This window comes from Dasypus novemcinctus, chromosome 2, assembly GCF_030445035.2.
Source record: "Dasypus novemcinctus isolate mDasNov1 chromosome 2, mDasNov1.1.hap2, whole genome shotgun sequence".
Classification (NCBI taxonomy): domain Eukaryota; kingdom Metazoa; phylum Chordata; class Mammalia; order Cingulata; family Dasypodidae; genus Dasypus; species Dasypus novemcinctus.
In genome coordinates, this window is record NC_080674.1 from 7,124,741 (window position 1) to 7,139,545 (window position 14,805).

General features: G+C 52.1%; 1 protein-coding gene and 1 long non-coding RNA gene across 6 annotated transcripts in view; one reads left to right on the plus strand and one right to left on the minus strand.

Moving 5' to 3' along the window:
- Positions 1 to 14,805, plus strand: part of LOC101414242 (uncharacterized) — an 82,559-nt gene that overhangs the window by 17,618 nt on the left and 50,136 nt on the right. The gene's annotated exons all lie outside the window — the stretch shown is intronic.
- On the minus strand, positions 885 to 14,415 carry LOC101444587 (uncharacterized). The gene is made up of 13 exons (XM_071218000.1): positions 14,367 to 14,415; positions 13,994 to 14,125; positions 13,599 to 13,681; positions 11,530 to 11,631; positions 10,086 to 10,273; positions 8,446 to 8,612; positions 7,804 to 8,035; positions 6,190 to 6,383; positions 5,548 to 5,779; positions 3,901 to 4,094; positions 3,259 to 3,468; positions 1,702 to 1,802; positions 885 to 1,326 (listed from the first exon to the last, which is right to left on the minus strand). Exons 1-11 carry the CDS (start codon positions 14,413 to 14,415, stop codon positions 3,296 to 3,298), a joined length of 1,746 nt encoding a protein of 581 aa, XP_071074101.1. The 3' UTR covers positions 885 to 1,326; positions 1,702 to 1,802; positions 3,259 to 3,295.

A 14,805-nucleotide genomic window follows, 5' to 3' on the forward strand; every position in this document is an offset into this window, starting at 1 on the left:
CCCACCCCAGCACTTTCCTTTCCACCCCACCTGAAGCATCTGGAGTCACACATTGTAAAACACTAAGGCCAATGGGTTTTCCGTGCCCACACCTAAGAATCCCAGTTTCTCTGGGAGGCCTGGTGTCTTCCCCAAAGACTTAGAATCTCCCCCAGTAGGCTCCCTCTAGACCTATTCTCTAGGATAGGCAGCCCAGTGAGCACCGAACCAAATTGGGCTTTTCCTGCTGAAATCCTCACGAGGAACCAGGTCTCCACCTAAGTGATCCCCATGCTCCTGAATGCCCACCTGGCCTACTAAGTGGATGGAAATCAGGTGGGCAGTTTTCAGGATGTCCCAGGGATGATCGTCACCACAAGCATGATTATATGGACATATGCTGTCAACAATGCCATAGTCTCTCCTGAACAGACACTGCCAGAAGTGGAAAAGGTGTGTGGGATGAGCACTTGGAAGGAGCAGAAAATGGGGGGGGGGGGGGGGTTCCAGCTACAAAGAGAAGACTAAGAAAAAAGACAGCTTGTTGTGCTGTGTGCCCTGGTTGGAGTACCAGTCCCTGTTCCCCGACATTCCAGCTGACCTCATTACCTCCTTGAGCTGCAGTGTCCGTGCCTGTCAAATAATGAGAAAGACTCCCTGACCAAGTTGGACTCTGGGCCAGGTCCTAAGATGCTCCACATCCTGAATGCAGCACCGAGGGCAAGGAGATACAAGGAGAGAAGCAGGTCTGTGGAACTCACCATGCAAATGAAGCCCAAAGGGAGAGGGGATGGCAGGAGCCTGAGCTTCTAGTTTGGGGTGAAGACAGGTTCTGGACCACAAAGTGAGGATGGTTGCTCAACATTAAATGTACTTAAGACAATGATTTGCACACCACAACAGGGTAATAATAAATATTAATTTAATACATACCTAAAAAGAAAAAGTAAATATGACCATGAAAAATAAAGAACATAAGGGAAAATGTGATAATGAAGAATAAAATGACCTGCTCAGGAGGGGGAAAGGAAGGCTCTTTTTCTTGAGCAGGCCCAAGATAGAGACATACGGCTAAGCCCTGGTCTTCTGGCAGGGATTTTTCCTGCTCCTTAGAGGGCTCTCCTGGGAACCGTGATGTGGGAGCCGGGAATGGTCCTGTATCCAGCTCAACCTCTGGCCATGGTGGTATACATGCCAACATCTCGGGTATAGACACGAAGTGAAAACTCAGGGCTGGAGATCCATGAATGCACCATGATGCTTCTTCAAACTCCAAACCTAGTCTAACATCCAAAAATGGAAGAGGCTCCAGACCATCCTGTGCTGGTGCTGTAGCAGGAGCTGGACCTAGGACAGAGACAGACAATGGAGATGACAGCGTGGTTTGAAGAGGAGAAGGGCTCTCCAGCATGACAGGATTTTGGTGTCATATAGGAGCAGACAATAACCGCAAGCTATATAGATGAAAAAGCAGAAACCCACCACACCCAACCAAGGGAACTCTTCTATGTAATGGGAGAACTGATGGCCACTCTCGAGGTGCTTTTGCTCTTGGACAACCCCAGATGAGGAAACCTTGCATACATTAACCACCAGTGAATCAGCTCAGGCTCACAGGAACTGACACCCATAAATCTGGACCTCTGGATTGGACTCCATGGATTCCTTCACCTCAGGGTGGGGATGGTGCCACCCCTGAAATTCAAAGAAGTCATTTCATACCCATGAAAGTGTTCAGGCCCTGGAGCATCAGTGGGTCCTGGCACTGGGCAAAGTTCCCACAAGGATGGTCCACGAAGTTCTGGTGTGGATGGTCGAAGGCACTGTGAGAGGAGAGTAGACCGTAGATCAGAGAGGCCTTGCCTTGCCAGCCACATTCCCTTCCAAAGGGAACCGTGTGTGTGTTTCAGGAGAGTTGCTGTCTATGGCCCTGCCCACCCCATGTCCTGCAGCCAGTCCACAAACACTGTCAGACTGGGCAGTGGCTGACTGTCCCATAGCTGGGGACACAGGACTCTTGTCAGCCATAGAAGGCTTATGTCCAATATTTGAATGTATCTTGCCTTCAATAGGGACCCTTGACTCATTTCTGTCAGTCTTCCCGGTCCCCAACAGGGGCAAAAATAGTTTCCAAAAAGACAGGGAAAGGTAGCGAGTGCTTTAGTCAATGCTCTGCACTGAAAACTACCTGCTCTGAAATGCCTGGTGAATGGGCAACGGCTGCCCCCTTTTCCAGGTCCTAACTGTACCTCAGCCTGAGGCCGAGGGAGCAAGACCTGCCCTTTGCAAGCAGGCCTCTGAATGTCTCCTCCCTTTCCTACTGTTTCTTTCTTACCAGGGACACTGCCTTCTCCCTCCTTGCCTATGCAGCTGAGTTCCCTCAATAGAACCGGTAGGCAGAGTAATTAGCAGTTCGCCCAACACATCTATTCCCTGGGACCATGGATCCGGTTGGTGCGATGGCTCAGATGGGGACAGATCAAACCAAGAGGGGAAATGTCAAATCTTTGTGACACATGAATAGGACCTCCACTCCTCCCCTCTACAGCCACTGCACATTTCTGATGTAGCTGTGGAGTTTGGAGCCCTTGGTTCTGACCTACAGGACACTCACATTTTTAACGGGTGCAGAGTTTTTTTTATCTCCATGACAGACCAGGAGGACTTGTGCATACCTAGAGAGAGCTGTGATCATCACACCAACTTCCTGTCGAACCCCATGCTCCTGAGCTCAAGTGTAGCTGCTGACTCCCTAGGGGAGTGCAAGCTCAAGGGGGCAGGGAATTGTTCTCCTTCATTCCTCAAACGAAGGTAAATTTGTCAATGTCCCTCCACATATAGGGAGCCACAGTCTATATGTGAATTGAGCTCCATGATCACATTTCCCCATGTCACAGTGGGTCTGGACAACCGTCTGAAAGCCCAGAGAACGCTGCTATCCTAGGAATTCAGATGGGACCTCCGGGACAGATTCCTCAACATTCTTTCAACGTGGGAAAGAGTCCTGTCCCTTCCGAGAGGGTGTTGAAGGCTGTGACAGACGCTCCCCAGCAGAGGGAAGAAAACAATCTGATAAGCCCCTGGGCCTCGGTCAGCCCATCAGACCTGGTTTCAACTATCCACAGCTAATGTGCTTAGGTTCTGAATACGAAGCTGTGGTGTGTGTCCCCTCACTCCTACCACCTGATGGACAAGGAGAGATGTGAGAAGGGAGTTGACAGACCCAGTGAACAAGAAATGTGGAGTGAGTCATGGATGTGGAAGGGGCCTGGTTCTCACCTGGTGAGGAGCCTGTCCAGGATGAGTTGTGTGGGCCTCACAGTAAGGTCATGCATTTCAAAGCCAGAGGAGAATGGGAACTCCTCACCCAGGTGGTAGGGCCCGAGGTTATCTTCTGGCCCCTCTGTGCAGGGTGCAGAGATGACAATCTGCTTCCAGAAGATGTCCATCTCAGCTCCATCAGGATTGCTCTGAAAGGCTCTAAGAGCTCTGGCCAGGTAAAGGGCAGACCGTAGAAATAGCCATGGAATAGGCAGTTAGCACCAAGATGGTGCCAAAGCCCCAGGGGCTCCAGCTCTATAGGTGCCGCTTTGCCCTCTGCTGTGTTTGGAGAAGGAGACACCACTGCCCATGGAGCAGGCCATAGAATTGACACTGGAATTTGAAGAGGACGAGGGTTCCCCACCCAGGTATCTTTTCCATGTGTCTTTTAAAGGCAGAAAATAGCCCCAATTCTATCAGATGCCAAAAACCTAAACCCCCCACATCCAAACCAGGAAACTTTTCTAAGTAGTGGTTCACCTGATGCCTCATCAGAAGTCACTCTTACTCCCGGACCATCCCCGCCCTGGAAATCCTGCCTGGGATAACCTCCCATGCTGCCTGTTCAGGCTGACAGGCATCCATTCCATATGTCCTCACCTCCGGGCTTGGGCTCGCTGCATTCATGGCCCCCAAGTTGGGCATGGGAAGGACATGACTGCCATTTCAGTGTCACAGAAGTCATCTGCACATGCACGTGGGACATGGGTCCCTGGTGCATCAGTGCATCCTGGAGATGGGGAAAGTTCCCACGAGGATGGTCCCCAAAGTTCTGGCATGGATGGTCGAAGGCACTGTGAGAGGAGAGTAGACCGCAGATCAGAGAGGCCTTCCCTTGCCAGCCACATTGCCTCTGAAGGGAACCATGTGTGTGTTTCAGGAGAGTTGCTGTCTATGGCCCTGCCCATCCCATGTCCTGCAGTCAGTCCACAAACACTGTCAGACTGGGCAGTGGCTGACTGTCCCATAGCTGGGGACTCAGGGCTCTTGTCAGCCGTAGGAGGCCTATGTGTGGTATTTGAATGTATCCTGCCTACATCAGGGGCCTAGATGCATTTCTGTCACTCTTCCAGGCCCCCAACAGAGGAGAAAATAGTTTCCAGAAAGACAGGGAAAAGCAGCGACTGCTTTAGTCAATGCACTGCACCAAAATCGAGCCGCTCTGAAATACCTGGTGAATGGGGAACTGCTGCCCCCTTTTCCAGGTCCTAACTGTACCTCAGCCTGAGGCCGGGGGAGCAAGACCTGCCCTATTCAAGCAGGCCTCTGTGTGTCTCCTCCCTTTCCTACCATTTCTTTCTTACCAGGGGCACTGCCTTGTCCCACCTTGCCTGGACAGCTCAACTCCCTCACCAGACCATCCAGGCAGAGAGATTAGCAGTTGGCTCAACCCTTCTTCTTCCCTAGGAACATGGATCCGGTGATTGCTATGGTTTAAGAGGGTTAGATGAAACCAAGCAGGGAAAATGTCACATCTTTGTGACACATGAATAGGCCCTCTACCCCTCCACCTCTACAGGCACTGCACATTTCCGACTCAGCTGTGGAGTTTGGAGCCCTTTGTGCTGACCTATGGGCCACTCACCTTGTTAAGGGGTGCCCAGTGTTTTCATCTCCTTGACAAACCAGGAGGACTTGCCCATACCCAGAGAGAGCCGTGACCATCACACCAACTTGCTGTGGACCCCCATGCTCATGAGATCGAGTGTAGCTTCTGACTCCCTACGGGAGTGCATGCTAAGGAGGCAGAAATTTTTCTGCTTTGTTCCTCCAGCAAAGCTACATCTGTCAATGTCCCACCACATATAGGTAGGCAGAATCTATTTGTCAGTTGTGCTCCATGATCACTTTTCCCCATTTCACAGTGGGTCTGGACAACCGTCTGAAAGCCCAGAGAACGCTGCTATCCTAGGAATTCAGATGGGACCTCCGGGACGGATTCCTCAACATTCTTTCAACGTGGGAAAGAGTCCTGTCCCTTCCGACAGGGTGTTGAAGGCTGTGACAGACGCTCCCCAGCAGAGGGAAGAAAACAATCTGATAAGCCCCTGAGCCTCGGTCAGCCCATCAGACCTGGTTTCAACTATCCACAGCTAATGTGCTTAGGTTCTGAATACGAACCTGTGGTGTGTGTCCCCTCACTCCTACCACCTGACGGACGAGGAGAGATGTGAGAAGGGAGTTGACAGACCCAGTGAACAAGAAATGTGGAGTGAGTCATGGATGTGGAAGGGGCATGGTTCTCACCTGATGAGGAGCTTGTCCAGGATGAGTTGTGTGGGCCTCACAGTAAGGTGGTGCATTTCAAAGCCAGAGGAGAATGGGAACTCCTCACCCAGGTGGTAGGGCCCGAGGTTATCTTCTGGCCCCTCTGTGCAGGGGGCAGTGATGACAATCTGCTTCCAGAAGATGTCCATCTCAGCTCCATCAGGATTGCTCTGAAAGGCTCTAAGAGCTCTGGGCACGTAAAGGGCGGACCCTAGAAATAGCCATGGAATAGGCAGTTAGCTCCAAGATGGTGCCAAAGCCCCAGGGGCTCCAGCTCTATAGGTGCCGCTTTGCCCTCTGCTGTGTTTGGAGAAGGAGACACCACTGCCCATGGAGCAGGCCATAGAATTGACACTGGAATTTGAAGAGGACGAGGGTTCCCCACCCAGGTATCTTTTCCATGTGTCTTTTAAAGGCAGAAAATAGCCCCAATTCTATCAGATGCCCAAAACCTAAACCTCCCACATCCAAACCAGGAAACTTTCCTAAGTAGTGGTTCACCTGATGCCTCATCGGAAGTCACTCTTACTCCCGGACCATCCCCGCCCTGGAAATCCTGCCTGGGGTAACCTCCCATGCTGTGTGTTCAGGCTGACAGGCATCCACTCCATACATCCTCACCTCCGGGCTTGGGCTCGCTGCATTCATGGCCCCCAAGTTGGGCATGGGCAGGACATGACTGCCATTCCAGTGTCACAGAAGTCATCTGCACATGCACGTAGGACATGGGCCCCTGGAGCATCAGTGCATTCTGGAGATGGGGAACATTCCCACGAGGATGGTGCCCGAAGTTCTGGCATGGATGGTCGAAGGCACTGTGAGAGGAGAGTAGACCGCAGATCAGAGAGGCCTTCCCTTGCCAGCCACATTGCCCCTGAAGGCAACCGTGTGTGTGTTTCAGGAGAGTTGCTGTCTATGGCCCTGCCCATCCCATGTCCTGCAGCCAGTCCACAAACACTGTCACACTGGGCAGTGGCTGACTGTCCCATAGCTGGGGACTCAGGGCTCTTGTCAGCCGTAGGAGGCCTATGTGTGGTATTTGAATGTATCTTGCCTACATCAGGGACCTAGATGCATTTCTGTCCCTCTTCCCGGCCCCCAACAGAGGAGAAAATAGTTCCCAGAAAGACAGGGAAAAGCAGTGACTGCTTTAGTCAATGCACTGCACCAAAATCGAGCCGCTCTGAAATGCCTGGTGAATGGGGAACGGCTGCCCCTCTTCCAGGTCCTAACTGTACCTCACCCTGAGGCCAAGGGAGCAAGACCTGCCCTATTCAAGCAGGCCTCTGTGTGTCTCCTCCCTTTCCTACCATTTCTTTCTTACCAGGGGCACTGCCTTGTCCCACCTTGCCTAGACAGCTCAACTCCCTCACCAGACCATCCAGGCAGAGAGATTAGCAGTTGGCTCAACACTGCTTCTTCCCTAGGACCATGGGTCCGGTGATTGCTATGGTTTAAGTGGGTTAGATGAAACCAAGCAGGGAAAATGTCACATCTTTGTGACACATGAATAGGCCCTCTACCCCTCCACCTCTACAGGCACTGCACATTTCCGACTCAGCTGTGGAGTTTGGAGCCCTTTGTGCTGACCTATGGGCCACTCACATTGTTAAGGGGTGCCCAGTGTTTCATCTCCTTGACAAAGCAGGAGGACTTGCCCATACCCAGAGAGAGCCGTGACCATCACACCAACTTGCTGTGGACCCCCATGCTCATGAGATCGAGTGTAGCTTCTGACTCCCTACGGGAGTGCATGCTCAGGAGGCAGCTAAATCTGTTAATGTCCCTCCACATATAGGTAGGCAGAATCTATTTGTCAGTTGTGCTGCAGGATCACTTTTCCCCATGTGACAGTGCGTCTGGACAACCGTCTGAAAGCCCAGAGAACGCTGCTATCCTAGGAATTCAGATGGGACCTCCGGGACGGATTCCTCAACATTCTTTCAACGTGGTAAAGAGTCCTGTCCCTTCTCAGACGGTGTTGAAGGCTGTGACAGACGCTCCCCAGCAGAGGGAATTAAACAATCTGATAAGCCCCGGGCCTCGGTCAGCCCATCACTCCTGGTTTCAGCTATCCACAGCTAATGTGCTTAGGTTCTGAATAGGAACCTGTGGTGTGTGTCCCCTCACTCCTACCACCTGATGGACGAGGAGAGATGCGAGAAGGGAGTTCATGGACCCAGTGAACAAGAAATGTGGAGTGAGTCATGGATGTGGAAGGGGCCTGGTTCTCACCTGGTGAGGAGCCTGTGCAGGACGAGTTGTGTGGGCCTCACGGTATGGTCGTGCATTCCAAGCCCAGAGGAGAATGGGAACTCCTCGCCCAGGTGGTCGGGCCCGAGGTTATCTTCTGGCCCCTCTGTGCAGGGGGCAGTGATGACAATCTGCTTCCAGATGATGTCTTCCTCAAGCCCATAATGATCACTCTCAAAGGCTCTAAGAGCTCTGACCAGATGGAGGGTGGACCCTAGAAATAGCGATGGAATAGGCACCTACCACAACGATGCTGCCAAAGCCTTAGGGGGTTGAGCTCTATAGGTGCTGCTTTTCCTTCTGCTGTGTTTGGAGGAGACGCTACTGCTCATGGAGCTGTCCGTAGATTTGACACTGTAACTTTAAGGTTAGAAGTGTTCCCCACCCTGACATCCTTTCCAGGTGTCTTTTAGTAGGCAGAAAACAGCCACAATCCTTCCAGATGCAGTAAACCCATAGCAACCGCAACTCAACCCAGAAACTTCTGTGCGTAGTGGTGCACCTTATGTTGCTTCTGAGTTTCCTGTTATTCCTTGACAAACCCATCCCAGGGACATCATTCCTGGGTTTTCCACCCATAGTGTGTGCTGAGGCTTACAGCCACCCACTTACAGACATCCTCACCTTCTGAGGTGGACTCTCTTGGTTGACGAAAGTGAGATCTGTACTGTGCAAGATGGGACCTCCATTGAAGTGCGAAGCCCCTTATAGTCCCATGTATAGGGTCCAGCCGGTCCTTGGAGTTAAGAATGTCGTGTGGTTGAGAAGTGTCCCCACCGGCATGGTCCACCCTTGTGTGGAATACAGAGCAGATGTCATTGTGAATGGTGTGTAGACAGCAGATCCAACAGATTTTCCTATCATCCCATTTTCCCTCCCCAAATTATCCATGTGTATGTTCGAGGAGGGCTCCTCTACCCAACCTTGCCCATTTCCAGGCCCTGTACCTACTCCCCAATACTGTTATACCTGGCTAAAGCTGTTTGTCCCCTAGCTGCCGACCAATGACTGTTGTCCAACATTGTGGGCTTATGTCCAATATTTCGACAAATCTTAACCTTGTCCGAAACCGTTCACCCATATCTGTCTTTCCTGCTCTCACTACAGAGGAATCTGCATTCCAGAGGGCAGGTAAGGCAGTGACTACTTCTTCTTTGCACTATGCTTCAAAACATGGGCACTTAATACCTGGTGGGTGGGGCCCTCTACCCCACATTCCCATGTCCTAAGTGCATCGTATCCTGCACCCCAGGGACCAAGAGCTGCCACATTTTTTGAAAGCCTGTGAGTGTAACTCATCCAGGCCTTATTTTCCTCTTAGTGGCAGGAGCCCAGCCTAACCCCACTTTTCCTAGAGCTGAGAAGCCTCGACAGAACATCTCTACAAATTCTTTAGCATTTTGCTAAACTCGTCTCTTCCCTGGGACCATGGATTCTGTTCATAGGATGGGGCAGTTTGTGACAAATCAAACCAAGGTGTAAATCATGAAATTTTTGGGACAAAGAGATCTGTCCTGAGCTTCCCGGGACTACCCCACCTAAACTTTCTGACTCCACTGTGGACTTTAAGGCCCTTGTAGATTACATATATTCCACTCATATTTTCCTTAGGTCCATGAGTCTTCCTTGTCCTTAAGTGACCTGGAGGACTGTCTCATCCCTAGAGAAAGACACTGAAGTATCACACCTAACATTCATGGTCTCCCTGTGCTTACGAGGTCTAGTGTAATTTTCCGACTCCCTGTGGAATGGACGTCCAGCAGCAGGGATTTTTAGTCCTCCTTTCCTCCAACTACTAATCTGTGCAATTTTCCTACACACATAATCACTATTGATTGATAGAGCCCATCACATTCCCAGATGTCAGATTTGGCAGATTCTACTTCTCCAGCCCCCTCAATGCCTTTTGACTAGACCTTGGTTGAAGAAGTGCAGGACGGAAGTGTCAATCTTCCTTCAAAAAGGGAAAGAGGTTTGTGCTATGGCCTGTTGTAGTTGAGGACTGAGTCAGAGGCTTCTCCCTAGGTGAGTGGGAAATCACGGTGTCCATCCCAGGCCCTATAACAGCCTGTGACACACGGACTAACTTGGTCAACACTTCCTCTATCTCCTCCCATTTGGTCCTCTCAATAACTATTGCTGTTTGTCCTGCAGGCCCCTACTCATGCAAGGAGTCATCTGAGGCTCAGAGAAATGAATTGGCCCCCAGTGTCCAATGGCAATATCTGGCACCCCAGCCGCCATGGAAGGGCTACTGTGCTCACCTGGGGGTCGTTTTCGTCAGGGTTTGCCTGGTGGGGAGGACCACGTTCCTGTTCCCCAGGACGTCGGATGCGTCCAGGTCCTCCCTGCCCAAGTGGCCAGATAGCAGGTGTTGCTCCATGTTCTGGCTGGTTCTAAAGCTCTGCACCAAGCCGGGATCTATTATTTCCTCAGCCGTGTCATTTTCATCCTGGTAGGTAGAATGTTGGGACAAAAAGGGACATGCAGTCAGCAGCTGCAAAATGTCCAAAAAGATGGCTATGCCTCGATTTCACACTGGAAGTCAGTGACCTCCCATGACTGTGGCGGGATGTGGACTATGGCTGACACTTAGTGACAGGGCAAAGGAGACCAATCCTGGGTTCAAGCCCTGGATTTCAGTGACCTCAAAACTCTTCACTCTTCTCTTCAAAATTAAAGAGAGTTTTGAGGATGTGAGGCTACAGTAATAGTAGATTCTGTATGGGCTAAATTCCTGGAGATTCCAGGATGGGAGGAAGACTCTGGAATGCCCAAGGAAATGAGATGATGTGACAGGGAAGAGAAATTCCAAACAGTCTTGAAAATAGTCAAATCAAGTGTCGGTCGCCTTCCAGTGAAGCAATTGTAAATATGATTCTGCCTTGCTGAACCAGACAGACCAATTTTCAGACTGTTCCCACCCAATGTCAGCTGACTGCAGGGAAGCACCAGCCCTCACTCTTTTGGGATGACTGAAATGTTTCAAGTAATTTGGCCCCAGCCATTCAAACTCTAAATATGTATAACGGTTGACTGAGCCAAGCTGTTCCTAGTAGCCCATTCTGGGTGATCTGGAACCATTAGACTAGTCAAAGTCACGGGACATTCCTTGAAGCCCAGTGGAAATGGCAAAAGAAAGGAGTCCCGTCTAGGTCCAAGGGCTTTAATGCTGAATTTCTGATGTTCCTAGCCTCCCCTTTGGAACATGATACAGCCCTACCACCTGACCTGGAAGTGTCACAGTATTGACCTCTGTTGGATGGCAAGTTACAGAGAAATAGGTATTATACGATAATCTTCTCTCCCTTTTTGAGTTAAAAACAGCCTAGGAAATGTGAGGATGCTTAAGGATGGAGACACAGTCCAACTGAATGCAAGCAGAAAATAGGGGATGGGGAATGTAGGAGCCATTGGATTAAACATCCAAGGCAGGATCCAAGCCAAAGACTGTCTTGGTTTATGAGAAAATCTGAGTCATCATGAAGGGCTCTTTTCTGATATCCAACCCACATTGCACCTCGTCATGAATGGGTTGGGTTGTGGGGTAAGTGTGCATTCCCAGATTCCTGATAGTGTTGTACTGAATTCCAAGAGGGAGAATCCTTGGCAGGGAGCCTGCAGATTCTGCCAGGGTAGGGTCTAGGTCCTGGGGTCCCCTGACTGTCTTGGACCTGTGTGTGGAGAAGCCCTCAGCTCCCATCTCACCTCTCTTCTCTTCCGGCTTCTGTTGGTGGCCGTGTGCACGGGCACCCTGCTCAGCGAAGTGGTGTCGATGACACAGTCATCCTGCTCTGAGCTGGATGAGCTCTGCAATGATAGGGTCATCAGCAGGGTCACAAGGCATCAGGACCCTGACTGGTTATCCCCAGAGGAACAGCCCCACATCAAGTTCTACTTCCAGACGAGGCAAAGACCTATATGTTTAGACCTCCTCCCAGCAGGGAGATGACAACTCTGTAGATCTGGATCAATCTCTGGGCAGATGGGCACCAACCCCAGGCCTCTCCCTCTGTCCCTGCCAGCCATGACCTGGAGAAGAACATGATGCACCCAGCAGGTGTCCACCCCCAATCACCTCTCTCTGCCCAGCCTGGTATCCTCCAGACAGCCATCCTGGGAGTGGGAGGTGCTGAGGCTGCTCAGGAAGCCTGGTCTGCCTCCCCTGCCCTGGTTCCCTCGGTTACCTTGGATTTCCTTCTGCCAAACGGACAGACTCTTCCCTGTTGAGGGTTGAGCCAACGCCTACAACGTCGGAGCAGGCTCTCACTTTGGCTTTTCCTGCGGCCAAGGCCTTGCGAAGTAGGCAGGCAGCAACAAGAGAACATCTTCTCTCAAGCATCAAGGCCTGAGTGAGCTGTTCATTCCGTTAGTATCTAGAATGTGGGCCCTTGGTTACTGGGGTTCCAAGTTCTGTTGCGTTCCATCTCCAGGGAAGTGAGGTAACTTCCTGCTTCCCTTCTCTGTGCTCCCTCCCTGAATGACAGCTTCCCAAGGTCCCCTCTGGGCTGCTGACTGTTTACCCTCTGAACCATTGCATTTCCCATGTGTGCACAATTTCACCAATACGGTCCTCCTTCCTGCCTTGCTGGGGCCTCGGGGCATCAAGAACCATCTAAGGAGATGGACCTTGGTACACCACCATCCTCCTCCTGCCTGTTCTGTGATCCGGGACATGCCTTTCTGTTTCTCAGGGCTTCCCATGTCTCCCCTACTGCACAGTGGGTCAAATCTAGCTGATCCTTCCGAGGAAAGGCATCAGGTAGATCAGAGAAAATGCCTTGGAAACTTCAGGGCTGGTCTCACATGTAGCCAGTGCACATAGATAGACAAGGAAGAATAACAAGATGGAGTGGGAAGCAGCAGGGAACACAATCAAAGAGGGCTGAGTTCTGGCAGTGTCATCTTGAGAACGTCATGAGTACCTTGGCTTCATGTCACAATCCATGCCAAAATGGGCTTTAAATTCCATGAAAAGCAGTCTTAGTCACCTGCAGCGGTCAAAGCCTCCAAAGATTTCCCATTCCTTTTAGTTTCAGACCCAAGCCTCCTGCACGGCCTGACCTCTCCCTGGACTCCATAGATGATCCTGTGCTCTGCTGCGTCTCGCACACACAGGTCCTCAGTTCCCCAATCCTCCAAGCCTGTGTCTGCTCAGTAGGACACCGAGAGTTTAGAACACATTTTCTAGCACCCCAGAGTACCGTGGTCACCAGAGAGCCAAGGCCAAATAATTCTCCTGGCTGTGGCACACCTAGGGTTCCCCACTCCAAGCATTGCAGTTTATAGAGGGACGTTGAGGCCTCTGCAGTAGCCTCCCTCCACCCTGGGAGTGCATCTTCATCCCAGGTGTTCAGATCAGTGGAGGGAGGACCTCAGCTCTGTCCTCTCCTGCTTGCCCTGGGGATGTCCCTGCCCAGGCAGAACCCTGGGAACCTCGGAGATCCCACTGCCCATCCAGGTGGCATCTCCCCCTCCCCAGGCTTTGGCCTATGGAAGTGTCAACAGGAGAAAGCTGGCCCTGCCCCATGGCAGAGCTCCCCCATCCTCTTTCCTCTGTGTCCTTGCCACCTCCCTGGTTCCAGGTCCTACTCTGACTCCCAGGACATGATCCCTACCCATTTGGCCAGTGTGTGTGTGTGTGCGGGCGGTGCTCATGAAGTTCTTTGGGGATCCTGAGAAGGAAACAACTTCATATGGGCAGAAGCAGGCAGGGGTCCCCACGAGTTAGGGGCTGTGATTTTCAAAGTTTCTGTGCAAGAGGGTTGAGCCCTCACCTCAGATGCCAGAAGTGTCCAGGTCCTCTGGATTCTGCACACCCCGTGGGCCTTGAGCTTCACCTTTCTCTGGGTCTCTGTTCCTGAATTGAAAAGTGAGGGGTTGAAAATGGATCTGGGTAAGAAGATGCTCAGTGAGGACAGGGCCATCCTCCCCCAGCCTGGGAGGAGGTGGATGAGGCCACACTTGGGGCAGTCAGGGTGCTGAGCTCCAAAAGCCAGGAGGTAAAGCACAGCACACAGGGTGGTCGAGCTCATGCCCACAGCAGGGCACACACACACGTCCTTCTTCGGACAGAGGAAGGTGCTTGCAATGAACCCCACCTCTCTGGGCATGCGCAAGGAGCCAGTGGCTGCCTGCCTGACCCCCAGGGCCCTTCTCTGTGCTAGCTCACCCAGGGGGCCCTGGAACACCCCAAATCCAGCTAGCGTCATCTGCCTGAACATGTCTGGAGTAGAGACTGGTGTCCTAGGAGCCTCAGAATGCACTGCCTGTGAGATCCACAGGTGGGCGTGGATCTTCAATGCTGCAGTAGCCAGTGACACCAAGAGGAGGGCAGGGCAACACCCTTCCCTGCACCACCTTCCCCCAATCCAGATGGTGCAGCCGGGGTGGCAGGTAGTCCAGGAACGAGGCAGAGCCTCGTGCTGCCCAGAGTGGGATCTGCCATTGCCGCTTGCCAGGGAGCCCCTCTGGCCCCATGTCTGTTCCCCCTTTTGCAGGGAAGCGAGAGGTTCCAGCCCTCAAGGCCCCCAGCTCTCAGGTACTGAGCCCATCCCGCAGGTGGGACAGGGAGTCACTGCTCTGTACCGTCATAGGTGCCTGTGCTGCCACTCAGGGACTTTTCCAGGCCTGGAGACTCCCTGACCAAGTGGCTCCTGAGTCCAGGCCCTTCAGGATTGCACCTGCCTGGCTTTAGTCTCTGCACATCCTCATGGGTTTGGGTCCCTCACCCCCTTTGCCTTAAGGAATCTGAGGCTCTGAGAAGTCACCAGTTTTGGGAGGTAGATCTGAAGTGCCCAGGGCTGGGCAGGTCCCAGCAAGAAGAAGGCTCATGGGAGGGCATGTGCTTGATGGGGAGCTCCCTCAGGGCTGTCTCCCTGATCACGCTGGGGTCTGTCACCCAGGGGAGGAGTTTGGGGACTTCACTGCATGGAGGAAAAGGGGGACCCAGTGCAGCAGGACCTAGTGAGCAGGGACCCTGCC